We start from the raw sequence: 20,100 nt of genomic DNA, 5'->3' as shown, positions 1-20,100 counted from the left end.
ATCAGTTCTATTTACAAGTTGCAGGGACATTGATGAGGCAACTATGGCACCCTCATACGCCAATTGCTTCATGCACAAATTTGAGACTGACCATGTATTGAAGAGACAAGAATGGAATAAGGACATTCGGATATGGTCAAGATATATAGATGATATCTTTGGGGTTTGGAAGGGGACCAAAGAGTCCTTTGAGGCATTTTTCGAATATCTAAACAGCATTGACCAAAGGATACAATTCACTAAAGAAACTTCATACGACACCATAACATTCCTAGATGTCCAGGTCAGAAAGCAAGCTAACAGTTACAGTACTTCACTGTTTCTGAAAACCACTGATCGCAATAACCTCTTGCATCGCCTCAGCTTTCACCAGCCAAGTTTGCTCAAAAACCTGCCATACAGTCAATTACTACGGGTAAAGAAGATAGTGAGTGACCCTGAGGACTGTAAAATGCAACAGATGGAGATGAAGGAGAAATTTCTGGCCCTTGGATACAAGCAGGATGAGCTTGATTTAGCATCTGACAAAGTCAATGCCCTGTCACGAGAGACTCTATTATCAGTACAGAACCCTAAGGGTAAGAGGGAGTTGAAGTCACCAGTATACGTTTCAAAGTTTTCAACACAAAGCAATAAAATCAAGAAAACCATCATGAAACACTGGGAGATATTCAAAAATGACGTCAGAGTACAGAATCTGTTTAATGAAAAACCAGTTTTTGCATATCAATGCAGTAGGAACCTAAGGGACGAATTGGTGCAAACAAAACCAGCAAGAAAAGGACTCGCAACCCAACATACTGGTACATTCCCTTGCCTACATTGTGTGAATTGTAACTTTGTGATTAAAGGCAACATCATCAACCATCCGAGAACAGGCCAGAAGATTCTGCTGAAGACGTTTGGGACCTGTGACAGTAGTAACATCATTTATGGGATCAAGTGCCCATGTGGGAAATTCTATGTTGGACAATCAACAAGAACAGCCAAACTTAGATGGGGGGAGCATCGGTCCTGTATCCGGAATGCAAACACCAATTCAGCTGTGGCACGCCATTGGGTGGTTTGGTTTAAATCGCAGGGAAACGTATTGGATAGACAGGCTTGGCAGCTTGGTACCTAATGGACTAAATGAGGATATTAATTTTCATTGTTTTCTCTGATTGTATGTTATTTTTTGCTTAAATGGACCTGTTTGAAATTACATTGATGCACTGGTGTCACCAAGACTTACATAACACCATCATCAATATGAACTGACGAGTATTGTTGGTATTCTGAACTGTTACGGACTATGTGGATTTAGAACACTCCCCATGAGTGTGATTTGCATGCTGCATATCCTGGATTTTTATCCAGGACCCAAGGTGCCGTCTAGATGACGACACCATTGGCAGCATCTATCTTTGTTATTTTTGATTTAATGCGTGATGTGAATTATTGACATAGCTATATTCTGTTCTGTCTCTCATATATGTGCTACTATCCATTTTCTGTAATTTTGGCATCTAGTATTTCCTTACTTTCCATGATTTTCTAAGAATTTTATTTTCTAAATGGGTTTATTGCATTTACTATGAGCCCATGAGGCTCTTTAAATAGTTTATTCCTGTTTATTCCTGTGTATTCAAGCCTACAAGCTTGCTTACAATGTTTCAGGTTTCAAGTATTTTTTCACTTTCTATGATTTTCTCTTAAATTCTATTTTTTCCTTAATAGATTTACATTAACAGTAATGAGCCCATTAGGCTCCACAAACAGTTTAAACCTCTGTATTCAAGCACTCTGGCTTGATTGCAGCCTCGACACTTTTGATTACGCCCTTGAGTGAGGAGCCGCGATCACGTGTCGTATTTAACTAGTTTGCCAAGCAACCCTCTGATGCAGCGCGACCAGTCTGCTATCGGCAGACACAGAGAAAACAGCTCTGGAACACTCTCTGTGCAGTAAGCTTATTCCTACCACGAACGGTGCTAGTTGCAACGCTGTGAACCTCGTGAGATTCTAAAACAGATTACATCTATCTTCACAGAGATCGCTCCACATTGGGCTCAGGGAGCGGTTCGTTTTATGACGATCACTGCCCCGTAGTTGAATTGCCACATCACATTTTCTGTATTCAGGTAATATATTACATTCTGTTTATATGGCTATAATTTATATAGGCAGGACTTTTCACTGACTGATTGTGTTTATTCTCTTTTTATTTTTCGGTACACCTTCTACTTCTACATACATAATCTCTGGGCATGTGTTTTATTTTATTTTATTTTGTTTTATCTGACTTATAAATGCTATGTAAATGGATGCTAATATCTGCACGCATGTTCCACATAATTATCATGGCCTTATACTTATTACTTTGTTACTTTCATATATATTGTATGATGATGTTGTTCAGACTTGCCCTGATGAAGGAATTTACATTCTGAAATGCATTGGCATAATTGGAGTCTGTTAAGAAAGTTATTTGTGGCAGAACCCTTCCTCACTAAGAATCATTAGTGACTACTCATTATCTTTTACATATGAACCTAAATTGGAGTGATAAAAAATCATTATTGGAAAATAACACTACTTTGGAGTTTTTTCTAATTAACTTTTTTCTATACTAGAGTGTTTTTTTCAACATTGCAACTAATTAAAACCCAGATTGGGATTCAGAGAGCGGCTGTATGACTGGGTATTGTACCTAGTCTTTTGCCTCTACTGTTATTTTTTGACTTGGGTGTCTCCGAGTCTTTTACAGCCGGCTCCTGCACATGATAAATTATCCTGCTATTGAAAACTATACATCAGAGATTTCATTTACCAGGATTTAAGGACATTAAGGAGATTAATATTCCAGTGGTGCCCACTCATTTTTGCTTCCTACTTGAAGAAGTTTGTCAAGCAGAGATTGAGGCCCAAGGAAGGGCCTTTGGTTTCCATAGCACCCCGTAAGGACGACTCCTTCCTGAGGAAAGGCCCAAGCGTGAGGAACCTCTCGGGTTCTGTTACCGGCACATGTACCAAGGCTAACCCAGCTACCGGCCTTACGACCAAGGGGTCTTCGGATCCTACCAATATCATTGCTGAGGGACCTCAAGGTTCTTCTACCAGGTCTACACCCGAGGGGCTACACCCTAGTACCGGCTCAATGTCGCACTTACCTGGCTGTCATAGGGACCAACAGAAATTCAGAGGAGGAGGTCTTCTCCTCCAACTCGATTGTCAAGAAGCATCTGGCAGGATTGTCCAGGCTTTACACGCCCATTAAGTGGCCACACCATGTGTGGGACCTCAATGAAGTGTTGGGCGCCTTGGCGCACAAACCATTTGAGCCTATGGCATCCACAGACATCAGGCTAGTCACCATTAAGTCAGCTTTGCTTGTGGGACTTGCCTCTGCTCGCAGAGTCAGCGAGATCCAGGCTCTGGTGGCCTCGGAACCTTACACCACTTTCCACAGGGCTTAGGTGGTCCTGCGGAATCACCCGGTGTTCCTACCTAAGGTACCGTCATCCTGTCATCTAAGCAAGGCAATAGTCTTAACTACGTTCTTCGCTGACCCCAAGGACCAGACTGAGAGAGTCTTGCACTGTCTGGATGTCAGACGCGCTCTGAAATTTTATCTGGACAGGACCAAGGGCTTCTGCATGTCGGATGAACTTTGTCACCTTCGTGGGCTCCAGATCCAGTTATCAGGCATCCAAGGCTTCTATTGCACAGTGGGTGGTTGCAGCCATCAAAGAGGCCTAAGAAGGGCAGCACAAGCCACTACCAGCCAACACGCATGCTCACACGGTCAGAGCCAAGGCCACGGCCATCGCCTTCCCGCAGCAGGTTCTGTGGCAAGTCATAAGCAGACCGGCTACCTGGGCTTTCTGTAAGCATTACTGTTTGGGTGCCGGTGCTAAATCAGACGCGGCCTTTGAACAGGCGGGTCTAAGGAACTTATTTGCTTAAGGAGGGTCTCCTCTCCACTCTGGGGCTACATTTAGTTGGAATTGCCCATGCAGTATGGAGGAAAGGGGATGGGACGTGAGAATAATTATGAGTTACTCACCGTAGTGACTAATATACTCCTAGTCCTTAGTACGTTAGTCCCCTTTCCTTCATACGTCCCACCGTCCTCCCTCCTAATAATAATACTGGTGTCATTAGGAGACCCTCCTCATTTCATTTCATTTTTTAATTAGCAGAACTCGGGTAAGGTGGGAACCTAGAGAGGGAAGAAGGGTGGATTTATTCTGAGTGTAGATATAGTGTTATTAAACGCCTGTTCCCTGCCTTGCTTGCAGCATAGGAGAGAGCCCTCAGACTATCCTCCACCCTTACATCCTTTCGCCCTATCGCCCCACACAGTCGTTCTTTTATACTGGTTTGTGTGGTGCAGTCAGGAGGAAGGCCTATCATCCTATGGGAGAACTTGTAAGCCCCAGATCCTAACACCAAAAGCATGTACTATCAGTAGCAAAAATGATTTGGATTAAGCCAGTGCTCCAGATAGGATTTTGGAGTGAGAGTATTTTACTCCTAATTTTTAGAATTGGAGAGTAAATCCAATTTCAAGAGAATAAAAATGATTTTCCTCCTTCGCGAGAGAGTAAAAAGTGTTTGACAACTATCTGATTTGTGCGTAAAATTAACACGTTGTTCGTAAACATAAGTGACAAAACAGCTGTATTATGAGATGAGTGTTCTGAACCATTACAGGTATAGCAGCCTCGGTGAGGTGTGTATTCTGAGCCGTTGCAAGTATAGCAGCCCTGAAGATGTGTGTTCTGAGCCATCACAGATATAGCAACCCTAATTAGGTGTGTGTTGTGAGCCGTTACAAGTGTAGCAGCCCAGATGATATGTGCTGTTCTGAGCCATTACAATTATAGCAGTCCTCATGGGATGTGCATGTTCTACTTCTGAGCCATCACAGGTATAGCAGCCCGATGAGGTTTGTGTTCTGAGCCATGACAAGCATAGCAGCCCTGAAGAGTTGTGTTCTGAGCAATCGCAGGTGTAGCAGCTCTGATGAGTTGTGTGTTATGAGCCATTACATGTAGAGCATCCAGGATGAAATGTGTGTGTTCTGAATCACTGAATATTTAGTAGTCCTTTTGATGAGTCAAAAGTTAAGTCAACTGTGTTACAATTGAATGTTACCTGCATCATACATGCATATCTCTGATGCAGACTCATTAACAGGATTTGAACTAACAGGTTACACAATCATCTCTGCAGCAGGGTTATTAACCCACTGAGCTGCCTTTCCCAACATGCTGTTGTCACTGAAAGGCAAATAGGGTTAGGGCACTGGCAGTTCCATGTTAGGCTTGCCTGACATAAATGGCTAGTCAAAAACTCTAAGCCTGTTTGGACTATCCTACATTATTCAGGAGATTCATAATGAGGCTTTGAAATGTGCTAGATTGTTGGCAGTGCAACTCAGTAATTGGAAAAAAGGTAGCAGGAGCCCCTCTTTTGAAAGAACATGGCATGATAACCTGTTTAGATGGCTGCAAACTCTCAAAGTGGTTAATAACCACTGAACAGGTTATCATGCCGTGTTCTTTCGAGAGAGGGGCGCCTGCTACCTTTTTTGTATTAACTCAGTAATTGGACATGGGAGAAGCAGAAGTTTGAAAAGCGCAAGACTGAGTAGAAGGGATTGAAGTATATGCCATCTCCTCACACTGTTGGAGGACGCTGTTCTTGCTCTGTACTTTAGCTCTCTGCATAAAATGCCAACACATGTTTGTGCTTTCTTAACAGCTGCTCTGTTAAGAAATTCAAGTACTGTCCCAAAGTATAGCAGTCCTGCTATGAAATGTGGGCATGATGCAATCAGCCCTGCTGTGAATATTTGGCACTGTACCATGACATACGTATGGTATAGCAGATCTGTTGATAAATTAGGCTACTTTGCCTGAATATATAGCAGTCCTGTTTAGAGTTACAGGTACAATCTGTGCCACTGAAAATATATACAGCACTGCTTCTACCTGTATCCATTATACCTGCTTGCAGTGGGTGGTCAGAAAGGGAGTTAAAGTTCAGACCACATGCCTAGCGATGCAATTGGTATGCTTCTATGATGAAAAGAAAACAAATTATGAAATGCCCATGCTGCTGCAACTGCACTGCCTCAATTGAAGCCAATTAAGCAGAAATGCAGCCCTTGTTTAAGACTATTTTAATTTTACACAATACTACCTGTGTCTTAAAACAAAGTGAAAAGCATGTTCATGATTCAAAAGGTATCACTACATATCCCCACCAAAAATATCGCCATATATATAGTCGTCTGAAACGGCCATAGGCAATATTTTTGGGGGGAGGTTGGGAAATAATACGTGGTGTGTGGGGGTTTCCCCCGCAGGTTCCATGCCTTAATATCGCCATTCAAAATGCTCTAATAACACTATAACATACAAAATGCAGGCAGGTGAACAAAACACAAATTCCCTTTTACATTACTCAGTAACAATTATCTTGATAGAATCATTAACAGAGGAGAGTTAAAAAAAAAATTAAACAGACCAGTGCTCATCCCAATTGCATTTTTCAAGGAATTGTATTGATTACTAAATTAATGAGTGGATTTGAAAACTGCTGCTAGCCGCCAAGCTGTCACCAGTGCGTCTTTGATTTATGGAGGAGCTGACATAAATAGCCTGTGTAAGTGGTATGCAAGAAAGAATTAAGACGGGCGTATTGACAAGATTTCTGTGCGTAAAAAGGCCCAATACGCACCTCATCTGGAGAGCTGGATGAAGCCACATTCATGTTAACTGACGAGTAAAAAGCTTGATGCTTGCTATAAACAACTTACATCGGAAAGTCTGCTTCTTTCCCCCATCCGCAAGTTTATTTTTTAGTGTTGGGGGCAGCTTCCATGTTTACAAAACTATCTGCTGAAGGTACATCCATGGCATCTCCGTCAACTACTTTCATTTATTCTAGGCAGCGCAAGTTGCACAAAACCTTCCACAAAAAAGTCTGCTCTAATGGTTCCATGCAAGCCCTGCCAAGCAAATGCAGATGCTTTGTTAACTGCGGCAAACCAAAGTTTGTGGAGGGAAGAGATCTGAATTTCTCCAAGACCTTCCAATGAACCGGAAGACAGCATTTACAGTTTGTTTGGCGGAAGCAAGACTCCTAGCCCAAGATTTATTGGAATCCTTGGTTGGGCATATTGATACTGCTAGCAGAAGCATGTGCATAGCTTTGAACATGAGAAGAACTGCATGGATGCATGCAACTAAATACACAAACGATGTGCAGGAGAGAATTCTCGATCTTCTTTTCATTGATCCCCAGCTGAGGAATTAACCAGAATGAAAGCAAGCTCACAAACTGCAAAGTTAGCTATACTAACTAAATCATCTGTGAAATCTTTTGCAAACTCTCAAAACAGAAGTGATGACGAGTAAAAAGCTTGATGCTTGCTATAAACAACTTACATCGGAAAGTCTGCTTCTTTCCCCCATCCGCAAGTTTATTTTTTAGTGTTGGGGGCAGCTTCCATGTTTACAAAACTATCTGCTGATGGTACATCCATGGCATCTCCGTCAACTACTTTCATTTATTCTAGGCAGCGCAAGTTGCACAAAACCTTCCACAAAAAAGTCTGCTCTAATGGTTCCATGCAAGCCCTGCCAAGCAAATGCAGATGCTTTGTTAACTGCGGCAAACCAAAGTTTGTGGAGGGAAGAGATCTGAATTTCTCCAAGACCTTCCAATGAACCGGAAGACAGCATTTACAGTTTGTTTGGCGGAAGCAAGACTCCTAGCCCAAGATTTATTGGAATCCTTGGTTGGGCATATTGATACTGCTAGCTTAAGCATGTGGATAGCTTTGAACATGAGAAGAACTGCATGGATGCATGCAACTAAATACACAAACGATGTGCAGGAGAGAATTCTCGATCTTCTTTTCATTGATCCCCAGCTGAGGAATTAACCAGAATGAAAGCAAGCTCACAAACTGCAAAGTTAGCTATACTAACTAAATCATCTGTGAAATCTTTTGCAAACTCTCAAAACAGAAGTGATGACGAGTAAAAAGCTTGATGCTTGCTATAAACAACTTACATCGGAAAGTCTGCTTCTTTCCCCCATCCGCAAGTTTATTTTTTAGTGTTGGGGGCAGCTTCCATGTTTACAAAACTATCTGCTGATGGTACATCCATGGCATCTCCGTCAACTACTTTCATTTATTCTAGGCAGCGCAAGTTGCACAAAACCTTCCACAAAAAAGTCTGCTCTAATGGTTCCATGCAAGCCCTGCCAAGCAAATGCAGATGCTTTGTTAACTGCGGCAAACCAAAGTTTGTGGAGGGAAGAGATCTGAATTTCTCCAAGACCTTCCAATGAACCGGAAGACAGCATTTACAGTTTGTTTGGCGGAAGCAAGACTCCTAGCCCAAGATTTATTGGAATCCTTGGTTGGGCATATTGATACTGCTAGCAGAAGCATGTGCATAGCTTTGAACATGAGAAGAACTGCATGGATGCATGCAACTAAATACACAAACGATGTGCAGGAGAGAATTCTTGATCTTCTTTTCATTGATCCACAGCTGAGGAATTAACCAGAATGAAAGCAAGCTCACAAACTGCAAAGTTAGCTATACTAACTAAATCATCTGTGAATTCTTTTGCAAACTCTCAAAACAGAAGTGATGGCAGATCTAGGTAATTTGGCACATTTTGTGGCTTCCAAGAGAGACGAGTAAGGAAACCAGACAGTTCGCCTTGTACTCATAGGTGAAAATAGTAGACCACTCGAAATGGTTTTACTCCTCTCCTTCTCTTCAACTGTCTCTGAACCAAAGAAACAATGATCTTCATGTTCGTGTCCATAAATCCCCAGTGGGGGCCCGATTGACTCTCCACAAGGATCTGTGGACGTGGGAGATGGGCCAAAATGGGGAAGGCTGTGTGGGAGACCCCAGGCAGAGCCAAAGTTTTTGGCCAGGGAATTAACAGACTCGGTGAGGGTGCATTGTGTACGCAAATGTACTGTTCCCCCTCTGGCAATCACAGGCAGGCTACACCAAATAATGGGAACACTAATGAATACAAGAAAGTCTTTGCAGGACAGATTTATTACTTGCAGAGAAGTAGACTTATTGCTAGCAGAGTACGTTAGGCACACTGGACATGGATGATTGTCTGCAGTAGGTTGTGGGCCCAAGGTGGTGACCTGATGCTTGCATACAAGCTAGGCACACCCACCCCTAGGGGCTTGGGGAGTACCCTTAGATGCAGGGTGGGGGAAGGTCCAATAAGGGAGGAAGGGAAGGGATGGAGAGGGAAACGCTTGAGTGGGGAGGCTGCTGGAAAGACAGAGAGGAGAGAAAGAGGGAGGGAGAGAGAGAGAAAAGGACAGAGAGAGATGGAGAAAGAGAGAGAAAGCAGGAGGGAGAAGCAGGGGCTGAGGCCAGGAGGCCTACTGGTGGAGAAATAGAGCAGGTTGGGGGAAGTAGAGAAGGGCAGACAGGGAATGAGGGTACCTGCTAAAAGGGGCCTCCTTAGCTTCTCTGCCACCAAACCCCACGGTGAGCACACCACACTGCCAGCAGCCAATAAAAGAGTGAGCCCAGGTCCTCTGTCCACTTATAAGGCTGTTGCTCCACCCCCTCCAGAGCCCACCCACACCTAGGAACACCACATGTGGAACTGGTTTCTGGCTGTTTAGGCTTAGTGGCCCAAAGGGGAGGGAGGATCACAGGGTGAAGGACAAGTGGGCAAACCAGAGACCACTCTCTACCTATTTCCACAACAGGTGAGAACTAGTTTCTGTCTTTCCCAGGGAAAGGGGAGATGGAAATTATAGGGTGCAGGCAATCGCAGCCCGGGATAATAGATGAAATGGGCAGGCCAGATTGTTAGCACAGGAAGAGATGTGATGGGCCAGCCGTAGGCTGTGGTTTAGACTTGCTTCAAATGCTGGCAGCTGGGCTGGGAACAGGTTTAAAGACAGGGGGAGTTTTGGCTTGAGTTCCACAGATCCCCACAATATAAAATGAAAAGTAAAAATAATACAGTAAACACCAAGTGAAATATAGGTAAAGGCAGAACCCACAGTAAATATAGAGTGACATATATGAAACATAGATAAAGGCTGTCTGGGGTCCACGCATGGAGACTGCGATTTCCATAGATCCCTGGTATCTTCATTTACCCCAGGTTGGTTTTGGTGGTTTCCACTGGATTCCACCTATCCATTCCTTCTCCTCAGAGTGGGTCACCAGCCTTTCTCAGGGAAAATACGAACTTGTTGGAGTCCCGAGCGGTAGAATTTGTCTTATCTCAACCTCTTCGTATCCCTAGAAAGATTCAATATATTGACACCTGGCCAGATTGCAGTCTCTCTGTGCGGGTGATTCGCTTTGTGCACTCGACGGAAGGACGTGCATCTGGTGGATGTACCGATATTGCAACCCAACAATCAGTTTCTCTGTTTTTCTGTCATGGGAAAGCATTTTCAATACAGAGTCCTACTATTTGAGCTCCTTCAGCACCAAGAGTGTTCACATACATGATAATGCCATTGCCAGTCTGTTAAGAATCAGTGGGTAACATGTCTATCCTTACCTTACATGGATGACAGACTTGTCAGAGCGAAGTGTAAGGGTAGCATGGTATGAAGAATAGTCAGACACAAGTGATCACAGTTCAAGGGTGTTTATTAAACTGTATAGGTAGGGTGGAAAAATGCCTAATCTAAGCCTAAATCTAAGATGGGTGCAAGCTAGGACCATCAATTCAAAATAAGGCAGTCCTAGTGGCGTCATGTCAAATAAAAATAATTCCTATACTAAGAAAAACCTATTGCCAATCCTTACGCTAAATACAAAAGCGTGTGGGATAGGGTTCATAAGAAATAAAGAAGTGTTCACAAATAATATGTCTGGATGCGGTAGTCGTGGTCTCCCTTCCCCACATTTTGCGCACGAGACAAGGCGGGACACTGCTGGACAGCACACGCTCGAGCTTTCCCAGCACAAAACGACAGTTCCGTTTTGAGCTATCGGGATCTTCGAAGGCCACATCGCTTGCTCTGTAAAAAGTCTCTTGCCTTAGAGGGCCTGATGTATTCAAAATAACAACAAAGGTTCCTCTCAGTATATACGTTGGGTGATGACTTTTTACCGCGTGATTCCCGCTCTTCTGGGCTCAGATCCCTAAATAGTTCTTAACAATATCAGGACCTTCGGAGTTTAGCTTTCCTGCTTCCGATGGCCTGATAGATTCAAAATCATCAAACAAAAAATAAAGTTCCTTGCTGCTTTGCACTTGAGGTGATAATTATTCACTCCTGGGTCCCCCTCTTCTGGGCCTCAGCCTCTCTTCAATATCTGCCTCCCTCCGTCTGGTTCACTTTGGCTTGAATTCAAAAACACTTTCTCGGTTGTATTCACATGTTGTTGAGGTGTGAGGTTCTCACCCCTGGATCCCCCTCTTCCAGGTGAACTGTTTGTCTCCCTCGGTTGGGTTCATTATGGCTTCCAACACAATCTCTTCGACTTATATTCTCGAATCTTACAGTTCAATGTGGACTACCCTCTGCCAGGTTCACTTTTGTCAACACACTGTTCTTTGGGACTTTAGACTTTGCCCCTTTTCATCAGAATCCCTCCTTTGGGTTTACTCTTGCCAATCTCACAATTGCTTTTACTTTCTTACGATGTGGGATTCACTTCCCTTATTCATGATCATCTACCGGTCCAAGACTTTCGACTGTACAGAGGATTTTACTGGACCCCCATATGACCACTTTGACCCTCTTCTTGCCTTTCCCAAGGCCTTCTGGTAATAGTAGTTTCAACAATCAGGTTATCGCCCAGAGTTTCTCGAGTGAGCACCCATGTGGTGCCTGGCTCATCTGTAGCTGACTTTCCCCTTTTACATCAACAGTTCTTTGTACATTATGCAATCAGCAGTTTGCTACTTTTGTTCAACACAGTTCGGTTTCTTTATCGGTCCTCCCCTCGACTCACCGGCTGTGATGAACCACTTGTCTTTCATCGTATCGGGAGTCAAGGCCGGTACCACCGTAGCAGGCATCTCCCTTTGTCCTGCTTATCAGCGTAGGCACACTCCATATACCGTTGACATCTGTTGCAACACACTAGGGCTATTGTTCGCGGACTTACAATTCCTTCCGCGGAGATCTCACGGGCCATGGTCGGAAAGGGCAAGGTTGCTTCTCTCCTTGTCACACTCTCGGTTCACGATACCTTTCTCCTCCTCTGGAACTGCTGTGCCTGGATAGCTGTCTCTTTGTGCGGTCTGCCTTGCTCGTATGGTTCTCTCGTGCTCCACCTTTTATCCCTGTGGGGAAGGCAAAGGGCCATTGGGTGTGTGTGATTCTGGTCAATTGCCTGACTTTGCTTGACCCTTGTTTTGGGACATGTCATGTAAATGGCGCTGGTGTTTGTCCGTTGTCTTTCGTGATGTGCAAAAGTGTTAGAGTTGAAAGGGGGGGGGGTAGAGTGTTTGTATATCCTACAGGGTAGGATGGGGAAAAGGTGTTATAAGAAGGGGGATACTGCGTTTTACCCATCAGTGTCCCACTCTACTCCCAGAGGATCCCCTCATCCAGGTGACCCACCCTCACTGGTCCACCGCTAGGAATTAGATCCAATAGCGATGGCCGTGTCCTGGCCACCTGTATGACAGACCCCTGGGGATTTGTATGTGAGACACCGTCAGGTTTCTCACGATAGTCTCCAGAAGAAGCAACACAGACTCTTCACTCACTGATGGAAATTCTATTCAGAGTGAAATTTTCTGTCGACATGAAGTCAGAAATGACCATAACCCAGACAATCACGTTAGTAGGTTTTTGTTAGGACACGATTCGGCACAAGAGAGGCATATACATTATCTGGAACTGAAGGCCATCTATCTAGCATTAATGTAATTTCTCCCTCTGCTACAGGAAGCTGTAGTACAGATCTGAGCAGACAGTACAATGGCCGTGTTCCATATCAAACAGGACGGACCAGATCCCCGATTCTGTGCATGTTAGCAGTGGAGATGCTCAGAGTGTCCCATGGTTCAGGGTAGAACAATACAGAAGTGAACAGACTCAGCAAGCTCGAAGCAAGTTCTTACGAATGGCATATTTCATCAGAGATTACCCAAAATCTGTTCATTCTTTTGGGTTTTCCAGCGATGAAGATAGTTCTTGGTGCAAATAGGAAGTGTCCCAGACTTGCCTCCTGGGAGGGCCAGGGTGACGGGATCTATAAGGGATGCGTTTCAGATACAGCGGATTGGAGTGAGGTGTTACATATTTCCCCAAACCCTGATAAAATAATCCAGAGTACTGAGCAAGTGCCAAGCATGCATTATTGTACGCTCATTCCGTTAGCCCTCCCGAGCGTGGTTTTCCGATCTAACTCAGATAGTGATTCAGGGCCTCCTGTGGTTGGAGGTCACCAGGTTAATGCTGTCTCATCAAGGTGGTTCAGCCCTTCAGTCGAACCTGCAAGCAATGTCATTAGTGGCATTGTTCCTGAAAAGTTAGCATTGGGTCATCTTAAACTGTCTGACGACAATCTAAATATAAAACAAAAGACTCAGAAAGATTCCACTGATACACAATAAAAGAGTAAGTGGACAAGGTTTTGTTATTTAGCATAACATAAGGCAATCGGCTGTGGCTTGGGATGTAATCATTGAGGCTGCTATGTGGGCATCTCCTTATGCTTTTTGTCGCCATAATTGTCTTGATGTCGGTCAAGGTCAAATGCTGCCCTTGGATTGGCAGTGCTCAAAAATCTGTTTGCATGATTAGCTATATAGATTACCCTCTCCTGGGTGGGGGGGTTGTTGCTTTGGAATCACTCATACTGTATGGAGGAAAGGGGCGGGGCATAGGAGTACCAACATGTTACTTACCATGGTGACGGCAGTACTCCTAGTCCACAGTCCCCTTACCACCGCCATACGTCCCACACTCCATCCCCCTTAAAGAAAAAGTGTAGTTAGGACTATCGTCTTCAATACTCTTCTAAGGTGGGACTGGGCTGTGGTGCCAGAGAGTGGGTTTAGTGGTGTGAAATCACGACCTATACCACCCCTACGCATACCCATAGCTGGTTTTAAAGAGGAAATGCTTATTTTGCTGTACAAAAGGTTCCGGTCCCATCCCCACAAAGTGACGCCTATAATGTATAGAGTCTGTGGACTAGGAGTACAGTAGTCACTAAGGTGAGTAACCTATTCTTTATGTATCCATCGCACTTCTAACTAAAGCTTTTTATCTTAATTTCATAGCATTTTGACATAATATATTTTTGTTTTCCCTTAGGTGCCCATGATGAGCTTCGCTCTCCTTCTGCTTGCCTTGTCGTTGGAAAAGTTGTGAAAGGAGGAACTGGCTTGTTTGATCTTAAGCAACCTCTCAAATAGATTGGGTTTGAAAAACAGCAGACTAGAGGGTGGTCCTTAAAGCACCAAAGACATTTGTTGTATATACCCCTTGTACATGTCCGTTTTTAAACCATCTCAATGAAAGTATATATTTATAACTAGAATGCCACTGATGTATGGAAAGATGAATGGATTTATCAAGTGTATATATGTAAGCAATAATAGCCAAAAGAGTGTCTGTTTATTCTTATAATGTGAACACTGCCAGCATGCAATTGTTTAAAGATGCCAGTAAATGCAGTAAAAGCTGACATTCTTCAAGGGCAATCATGTTGTGGCAAGTTATGCTTTTAAACAATGTAAATTAAAACAAATAATACTGTGGCAAAATGGTCAAAAATAACATGCCAAGAAAGTGCATTCTCCTATTTTAATTAAAAAGTTATTTACAAATATGTGTACTTCTGTATTAATTGTAGCTTGTTCATTGAAGCACTTCATCTGCAAGTAATTTAAAAAGGAATAGAGTACCATCAACCTCTTTTCAGGTTTCCAGCATATTTTTCTGCCACTAGACTCAAGGCAAAGTTTAAACCACACATACCAAAGCCATGGCCTCCCTATCCTGGGTCTTCACATTTACTATTTTTAATTTACTGTTCCAGTGCCGATTTGTGATTAACTTCAAGGCACTTGTAGATCAACCACAATTGCGTACATTAATAAAGTACCTAAAGGTGCCTGGAAGAGAGTTCTTTACCATTATTAAATGTATTGTATTACATGTAGCTTTTGTACAGGACCACATGCCACCGAGATAGGTAAGCAGAGCCCCACCCCAACTGAACCCTTTGATCATATTTACCTGCCACTCAGCATCTTTATATTTTCCCTGACCTTTCTGCTTCAGAACACACCCCCAACCTACTCTATTGAACTCCAGCTGACTGCTCCTACATTTTGTGGGGTGGGTCATGAAACCATAGAAGCTCCCGGGCATATATCTAGACCATCACAACCAAGCCGAGTGCTACACTTACAGAATTTGTACAGGGCAATGACAACTTCAGGTATTTAAGAAGAACATTGCTACAAGTGTATCCTTTGATTCTATTGGCCTGACGCTCAGCCTCTAATCTTGCAGCTTGAGCCAATCCTGCTCCACTAATCCCCCCTGCACACTGCTCCTGTGATTGGTGTGTCTGGTTATGTGATTACAGGAGTTCTCAGGCTTTGACGCAGACCTTCAGCACAAAGTCAGTTGCTGCACTTGCTGCCTTTATGTGGGACTTCATGCAACATCTGTCAGCTAAGTAGTGCCTCACTTCAAGTGTACCAATTGATTCTATTGGCCTGCTGCTCAGCCTTTCCATGTTTTTCCGGATCTTGCTGCTTCAGTCCGCATGCCCCAATAATCTCCTGCTGACTGCTGTCGATCAGTGGGTCGCGGCACTTGTGCCAGACATTTCTCCAGTCAAAGTTAGGCTCCTTAAGGCAGACGTAAAGGACAGTGGCTAAGGACGACTCTGTGAGGCACGTCTTTCCCATCGATTTAATATAGCCTGGCACTCTTCTTATCTTTCTTGGGGTTTGGGGGCCTGAGGTTACTTCAATGTTTTGAACCGCCCTCCACCCCTTTGTGTTGCATTGGGTGCAAGGTCCTGCTTTCCTCAGCGCTATCAGGGGAAGGCCCGAGAAAGTGGTGCCGGTCAGTACTTCTGGTCATCCTTTGGAACCCCAGGGGTGGTAGCTGCTCCTTCTTTCACTGGAAAACGACTGAAGAACCGTAAGTCCCTATTTTACATGTTGCATTTGTCTTGCATTTTACTTCTCTTGCACTAGCTGAGTGGGCCCTCCTGGACGACTCATCTCTCTTCAATCACCTTTTGGCACATGTAAAAGACTACCAGGCTACCAGATACAGCTATAGATGGACTTCTGAACTTTTAGTATATGGTACTGGGTGCCTTATAATTATACGGTCTGCGTTTTGATGTGTGCTTAACATCTGTTCTCCCTACTTTGGTACACCCGTTCTCCCTACATTAGTGAATACATTTATTGTTTGAATAACTGCTTGTGATTCTAAAGTAGTGTGCAACCCATAGTGGGTTACCTAACTGTGAGCTGCATATTACTTCACTTTAGTAATTTTATTTACCTTGAAGTATCTCTCAGTGTACTATTTATGTAAATAGTGCTATTTTTATAACTTACCTGTGTGGGTCTTTTCTTTATCTCTTCTGCTAAGTGTTAACTATAATACAAAACAGTGCCCCCTTCCTCCTTAGTTCAGCCTTGCTGCTTCATCCACGCTACTTAAGAGAGTGATTTTACTCAACTGGGGGTTTGAATAAGCTTGCTAATCCTAGGTTGGCTTTTTTAAGTCCTAACCCAGGTAATAACTTTGAATAACTCTCCGAACAGTTATACTTAATTCATTCTGCCTTTGCTCTCCCAAACTGATAAAATGGCCAGCAGCAATCCTCAATGCAAAGGGAAGTCTGATTATTCTTGCTCTGTCCCGATTCCTTTTAGATTAGCTCGCTTGTGTTGTGCTGGACTGTGAAATGCAGCACTGGCCTCAGTGTTTTCCTTAACCACTTATTTTCCAACTGCTGGTAAACTTGTCGGATATGCTAGTGCCTTATCATTTTTATAGCTGGCGTACTTGCATGTTTCTGCTATTATTACTTCTCTGATCCCCCTTCCGTACAGCTCTAAAGAATGCAGTATTGGCCGGCTGACTGAAGCAGTGTTTTTACTTGCTTACCATTGCAATCTGTTCTCATTTCGCATAGTGGTGTACTAGTCTTCAGGAATTACCGAGCTTTAGGTGCAAATGGTTGAAGACCTAGAGACATTCCTACTACCTAGGACTTATAGGGCCTCATTACGACCCAGGCGTTAACCATGGCGCTATTAGCGCCATGGTTGACGCCGGTACCTTACCAATTCCGCCATGGTGAATGGCGGAATTACCGCCCCATTCCAAGGTTGGCAGGGTGGTAATTCCCCATTCACCATTGGCGTTTCCCCATTACCATTTTTGCCCCCATAGGGCTCAATGGAAATGGGGAAGGCGGTAATTACCGCCAAGGTCCCTTTGCGGGTCCCGCCCTTAAAGGCTGGTAAAACCAGCTGTTGAGGGAGGACCTGCAAAGGGACCTCAGAATTGGGCATTAAGGGATTACCGGCACCAGTGCCCTTACCACTACTAGTAATCCCTTACCGCTCGGGTCGTAATGAGGCCCATAGTCATTTCCAAAACTTGACTTTTCACTTCTTCTCCACTCCCATGTAGGCATTGAAGCATTTTCTGGAGAGCCGGAACTACCTGCTGCTGGTCAGAGATGGACATGACATCACTAAGATCTGGGGTGGGAAGCGGTCTCTTCACTAAATCCCACGGTTGTAACTGTTTTGCCCTGCTATACTGGCTACCCTAGGTGGCAGACACTGCTGCTGGACCATTGAGAAGGGTGATAAGGGAGATTTTTAAATTTCAGAAAAAGCAACCCGCTGCTCAAGGTTCAAGGCATATACAAAATAGGCCCAACCCAATGCATTGCACTGTAGAGGGCACTCAACAAATTCCAAGTAGAAAATACATTAAGGAACACACTATACAACACAGGACACTGAAGCTGCATGTCTCAAACCCATTATGACCAAAGGTACTAAACTAAAAATTACATGAGAATAAACCTAGACCAACTCAATGAAGAACTGGACACAACGCAGAGTTCTCCAGCATTGGATCTTTCATACACTACTGTAATTTGTGTCTGTGAAAGCACACACAGAGTCATGAAAACATTGAGTGATGACCCAGGACCTGGCTCCTCATGGCTAACTCAGGCAGAGAAGGTTCTTCAAAAGGGAAAACTTCTCTTTTCAAGGATTGCTGTAGGTGTGCTAAGAAAATGGTCTTTCTTAGTAAGGCATACATTAGATTTCGAAAATTGATTAGCAGCGTTTGCTAACAAAATGGTTTTGATTAGCAAACTAACCCATTTCATTAGCAATGTTGTACTCCTATTTTTAATGTCACAAGAAGTTATTTGAACACACAACAACGTGATCAACAGTACAGTGGTGTACAGCTGAAGACATTAGTGAGATGAGTCGGGCCCTGAAATTCTTTACAATTCCACTAGACATGCTGGTCGAGTAGTTTACCTACTTGACCTAAAAGAAATGCACTTGACCCATGGCAACGGATGATAACAAAGTTACATACGCTTTCTGTAAAATGGTGCATGTCACCACAAACCCACTTTGTTTGGCACACTGCTGCCACCCAGAGGTCAGCCATGCACAGTGGCTTATTTGACATTTACTGCAAAGTACATGTTAAATAATTGTTTCAAACATCCCCTGAAAATGGTACTTGCCCTTCATAAAATCTACTCTACTAATCTACTCTACTATTCGAGTCGGCGAAGGGATTTGCAAGCACTGGATGAGTGCCTATAAAATGTAAAAGGTTAGCTGCATGACAGGACACCGATTATAATAAAGCTCTAAAAACAGGTGCTAATATATAATGCAATCTTAATCATAGAGCAAAGCAAGCACTGGAGGCAAACTACAGTGTATGCTCGCTCATTAGATCTGTAGATGTACAGACTAGATGGAACTATTGATGACTACTTTACATAAACATCTAGTGAGCTTATGTATTCATTATGTAAGAGACTAAGCAGATTGGATGGCATACCAGGCAGGTGGAATATTGTGGTTTACGGCTATCGCCAGAGGTCGAAGAGGGCGGGAGCGGTGCTCCCATACTTTTTATTTTTAAGTTTCATTGTTCCTATACTTTTAGTTTAAAAATAAAACGTTCTGGAATGGTTTCGTTTTAAAATAAAAGTGTAGGAAGAAGTTGAAGCTTGCACTTCAGTGCACTGCACTGCACATTCCCATAAATAGCAGGAGTGTTTGTTTGAGGGTTTGGATTGTGTGTGGAAGGGGGTGCAGGGTTGGGGTTTGTGAGGAGCGGGGCAGACCAGTAGGGAACATAGTTCCACTACTTCTTTTAGTACACTTGGACCACTGGCTATCTCACTTTCAGGGTAGCTGGTATAAAGCGATAGGGTGATAAGATAGAATGTCAAGGAGTATGGGATCCGCTCATGGGTTGAGCACAAGTTGCACGCTCTATGTAACCAGCAGGTCACAGAATTCGGTTTGCCATCAAACACACTTGGCTGTGTGATCATGTACATTTTCAAAAGTGTCCACTCGTAAATATGATGCATCTTCCCCAGCAAAATGAAGTATAGTTGACACTGATATTTAGATGCGCTAATCTAAACTTCACAATGGTAAAGCATGGAGATGATGTAGTGTTTTACAGTAGCAATACTGTAATTATGCATTATGTAACAACTTAAATTATTAGGAATGGAACTGCATGACTGTCTTTAAAAAATAAAATTAAATTGACACATACCTGTCCTTGCCATACAGGATATTGTTAGCTTAATAAAAGTATCATCCCTATTACTTCTGATTTGCATTTATTTGAGAAAGAAAAGAACACATTATTGCCTAGCACTCCCACATAGGCCTTTGGTAGTTAGGCTTGAGGCTGCTGCACTCTCTCTCCATTAGTACTTACAGAGAAAAGAGTGGAGAGAGCCTTGAAGGCAAGAGCAGAATGCAGGGCCAACTGTGCTTTCATTGAACAGGGCAACTTAAATAGCTATCGTTGCTACACAAGTA

At 43.4% G+C, this 20,100-nt stretch overlaps 1 protein-coding gene across 1 annotated transcript in view; it reads left to right on the top strand.

The window, feature by feature from the left end:
- Positions 1–14,823, top strand: part of POLR1A (RNA polymerase I subunit A) — a 1,786,762-nt gene extending 1,771,939 nt beyond the window's left edge. Inside the window, exon 34 of the mRNA XM_069632173.1 lies at positions 14,309–14,823. Within this exon, the coding sequence (XP_069488274.1) occupies positions 14,309–14,409 (101 nt within the window). The 3' untranslated portion in view covers positions 14,410–14,823. The remainder of the gene's footprint in view (positions 1–14,308) is intronic.
- Positions 14,824–20,100: the final 5,277 nt, after the last annotated feature.

The sequence above is a fragment of the Ambystoma mexicanum genome, chromosome 6q, assembly GCF_040938575.1.
Source record: "Ambystoma mexicanum isolate Mex_15411 chromosome 6q, UKY_AmexF1_1, whole genome shotgun sequence".
Taxonomy (NCBI): domain Eukaryota; kingdom Metazoa; phylum Chordata; class Amphibia; order Caudata; family Ambystomatidae; genus Ambystoma; species Ambystoma mexicanum.
Note: the sequence above shows the minus strand (reverse complement) of the source record. Positions and strands in the feature narration are given on the sequence as shown.